At 41.0% G+C, this 3,815-nt stretch overlaps 1 protein-coding gene across 1 annotated transcript in view; it reads right to left on the minus strand.

Moving 5' to 3' along the window:
* Positions 1–2,800: 2,800 nt before the first annotated feature.
* Positions 2,801–3,815, minus strand: part of LOC108166170 (intestinal mucin-like protein) — a 14,843-nt gene continuing 13,828 nt past the window's right edge. Inside the window, exons 18-19 of the mRNA XM_017303892.1 lie at positions 3,598–3,718; positions 2,801–3,151 (exon numbers count right to left, since the gene is read on the minus strand). Coding sequence (XP_017159381.1) covers positions 2,950–3,151; positions 3,598–3,718 — 323 coding nt within the window. The 3' untranslated portion in view covers positions 2,801–2,949. The remainder of the gene's footprint in view (positions 3,152–3,597; positions 3,719–3,815) is intronic.

The raw sequence follows: 3,815 nt of genomic DNA on the forward strand, positions 1-3,815 counted from the left end.
AGCCTTGGGATTAAAAATGAAATGTTTAAAAAGATCGACTGGCTGTGTAGTTTTTCCACACATTCCTAATATTGTGATATTTCAAATAGGTATCCACAGAAACTATAGCAAAATCTTAACTGTTTCTGTAATGTTACACTTTATTTCATAGCTCATTTACAGAAGACATGGCTACCGCAGATCTATGTGGCAGTGTCATTTCTTCCTTATTGTTAATATTTTTTCTCGTAATTTAACTAAACGTCTTTATTCTTTTCATCAAGTGACCGTAATTCTCAACCATATGAGACATCGCTGAAAAAATAATTGTCTTATATACTTTTCCATCAGAAACAGGTTAAATCTTCACTCGAACTGAGTTTCTGAAAGTGTCACCAGTTAATCCAGGTTTGTTCCTAAAGCGCGGGGTGTCGTTAGATGACGATCAATGACGGGCAGGAACGTCGGACTCTCCGCTGACGTCATAGGTTAGTGGTTAAAACGGCGCCTGCTCTGAACTCAGTGACCGCTGGTACGAGTTTAGTTAGCAGCGCCATCGTCTGTTTCACTTTTTGGACCAGTTTATTTTATTGTCTACAAAAATACACAATATAATTCACTTGTTGCCAACATTTTGGAGGTAATGTTGTTTAACAGGTTTGCCAGACAAACTTTAACTATGAGAATATTGTCAGATTACCAAATTGCACAGCTTTGCTTCTGCAGCCGAGTGAAGTCTTAAAGTGAAAACGAAATAATGTGGCTTCCATTAAAATGAGCAATGAATTAGTTTGCATGATATTATAACTGTTTATATTTATTAATATGTTTGCAGAGCATGTCAGTCAACATAAGACTGAAAAGACTTAAAATGATCGTCATGCTGGGTGGTAGTACAAATTCTGACTGTTTAGTACAGTCTCCTTTTGAAGTGGGATATATTTTAGTGACCTTTTAATGTATTCTTCAATATTCCTTCATACCATTATGTTTTGAAGAGCTCTTAGAGAAAGTAGAGACATTTTCATATTTGTTTATTTACGTTTGTCGCGTTTTGATCAGGAAACGACAAAGCCACCTAATTTTTTACAAACATCTGCGTTGAGGACCCTGTTTGACTGTCACTAGTTAATCTTAAGGCGGCTCGTTCTGTTTTTAAATTTTATTTCCCTTCGTCAAGAGCTTGCAAACTGTTTCCCAGTAGTTTGACTGATTAAAACTAAGTCTTGCTGCATTTCTTTTTTTTGCGTCTCTCTTTTTTGTTTGCTGCATTTCATTTGTGGTTGTATTCTTTTTTGTTTGCGTCTTTTTTTTTTACTGCATTTTATTTGCTTTTTGTTTGCGTCTATTTTTATGTTTTCTGCGTTTCATTTGTGCGCGTCTTTTTTTTTGTTTGCATGTTTTCTCTGTTGCTGCATATTTGCACTTGTCGGCCACTGTACCTAACAGGGAAGAGTATCGCAGCTAGAAAGATTGCACCTCAGTCAACAATCTATCGCATCATCAAGAAACTTCAAGGAGAGAGGTTCCATTGTTGCCAAAAAGCCTCCAGGGCGCCCAAGAAAGACCAGCAAGCGCCAGGACCGTCTCTTAAGTGTTTCAGCTGCGGGATCGGGCTACCAGCAGTGCAGAGCTTGCTCAGGAATGGCAGCAGGCAGGTGTGAGTGCATCTGCACGCACTGWGAGGCGGAGACTCTTGGAGCAAGGCCTGGTCTCAAGGAGGGCAGCAAAGAAGCCACTTCTCTCCAGGAAACCATCAGGGACAGACTGATATTCTGCAAAAGGTACAGGGAGTGGACTGCTGAGGACTGGGGTAAAGTCATTTTCTCTGATGAATCCCCTTTCTGATTGTTTGGGACATCTGGAAAACAGCTTGTTGGGAGAAGATGAGGTGAGCGCTACCACCAGTCTTGTCTCATGCCAACTGTAAAGCATCATCAAACCATTCATGGTTGCTTCTCAGCCAAGGGAGTCGGCTCTCTCACAGTCTGGCCTAAAAACACAGCCATGAATAAAGAATGGTACCAGAATGTCCTCCRAGAGCAACTTCTCCCAACCGTCCAAGAGCAGTTTGGTGATGAACAAAGCCTTTTCCAGCATGATGGAGCACCTTGCCATAAAGCAAAGGTGATAACTAACTGGCTCAGGGAACAAAACAGAGATTTTGGGTCCATGGCCTGGAAACTCCCCAGATCTTAATCCCATTGAAAACTTGTGGTCAATCATCAAGAGACGAGTGGACAAACAAAAGCCTAGGAATTCTGACAAAATGCAAGCATTGATTGTGCAAGAATGGACGGCTATCAGTCAGGATTTGGTCCAGAAGTTGATTGAGAGCATGCCAGGGAGAATTGCAGAGGTCCTGAAGAAGAGRGGTCAACACTGCAAATATTGACTTGCTGCATTAAGTCATTCTAACTGTCAATAAAAGATTTTGTTACAATTGCAATCATATTGTGAGTATTTCTGTATGTGATGAAAACATCTGACATACACACATGAAAACCAGAGGGCAGCAGATCATGTGAAAATTTCATATTTGTGTCATACTCAAAACTTTTGGCCATGACTGTATTTACAACCACTGTGATTATATGAACAGTGCATACAACAACAGCTTCTTCAATAAAACTATTTTAAAAATCTCTTTGTTTCATTATAACTGCATAAATCAGTGTGCTAAATTTCTGGTTCACACATTTTATTTAGATTGTTTAGCTACATCAGCCTGTAGTGATGCCCCACCCCCCCTGGAGGAGCCTGAGCTCCTCCAATCTTCACTGTGTTTTCATTCAGTAATGTTCCCCATGTGCCACAAAGGTTCTGCATACAAAACATTATTTTGCAGACATATTTTATTTCTTACCAGTGAGAAATACAGACATAGTTTAATTCTAACAGACTCTGAAGAAGAGCATATTGTGCTATAAAGTGTGAAAAAGTAGTTCCGTGGTTTGAATGAGGAGCAGGTCAGCGCCTCCTGCGGCGCTGGGCTCTGGTTGTGGCGCCCGCTGAGCATGTCTCCATCCTGCAGCGGCAGCTTTCCACCTGGCTGTAGCTGTGCTGCAGCGTGGAGCCGTCAGCACAGATCAGCTCCACCTGCTTCATGCTGGTTGTGGCTTCATGGCAACACTCACATTGGTGCGTCATGGAGTTTGTTGCAGGTGAGTACCTGCAGAAATTCACACAGACAATGACAGCGTCAGCCTCTAACCGCATGGTTTCTACCTGTTCTCTATTTAAAATGGCTCCTCTTCCCCCAAACTTGTTCTTTAGACTAAATTTAGCATTTGAATGTGAATAGATGTTTGTTTAGTAAAAACATTTTTCACAAATTTTGACATGATAGGGGTATAGAGTATTTCAGTTTGCTGACAAATGACAAATACATTTAGACATGCAAATAAAATGCAAACTCAACAGTTAAGTCTGGTTATCCAGGTTCTGCAAGATACAATGTAAAATCCTTCCATTCATAGAGTGGAGTCACAAACTAACTGCAGTTATTCTCATTTTACCTTAAGGTATTTACAAAACATTTCTCTGTTTTCATGCCTAACATCTTCTATGCATCAGTGTAAGATTAGGAACTCCAGAAATATTGCCAAACATTCTTACATAGATGAGCTCCTGCAGTGTCCCACACATGATGTAACATTGACCGGCGCAGCACTGACACAGTGGTTCACCTCAACTATGATCTGCTGACTCTCCACCTGGCAGACACTCTGGAGCCGACCTGGAACACACCACAGCTCGTCATACACCGTGTGTTGTGTGTTCTGTGTTGTGTGCCGTGTCTTCTGTGTTGTGTGCTGTGTGTTCTGTGTTGTGTG

Source organism: Poecilia reticulata, linkage group LG3 (genome assembly GCF_000633615.1).
Source record: "Poecilia reticulata strain Guanapo linkage group LG3, Guppy_female_1.0+MT, whole genome shotgun sequence".
NCBI lineage: Eukaryota > Metazoa > Chordata > Actinopteri > Cyprinodontiformes > Poeciliidae > Poecilia > Poecilia reticulata.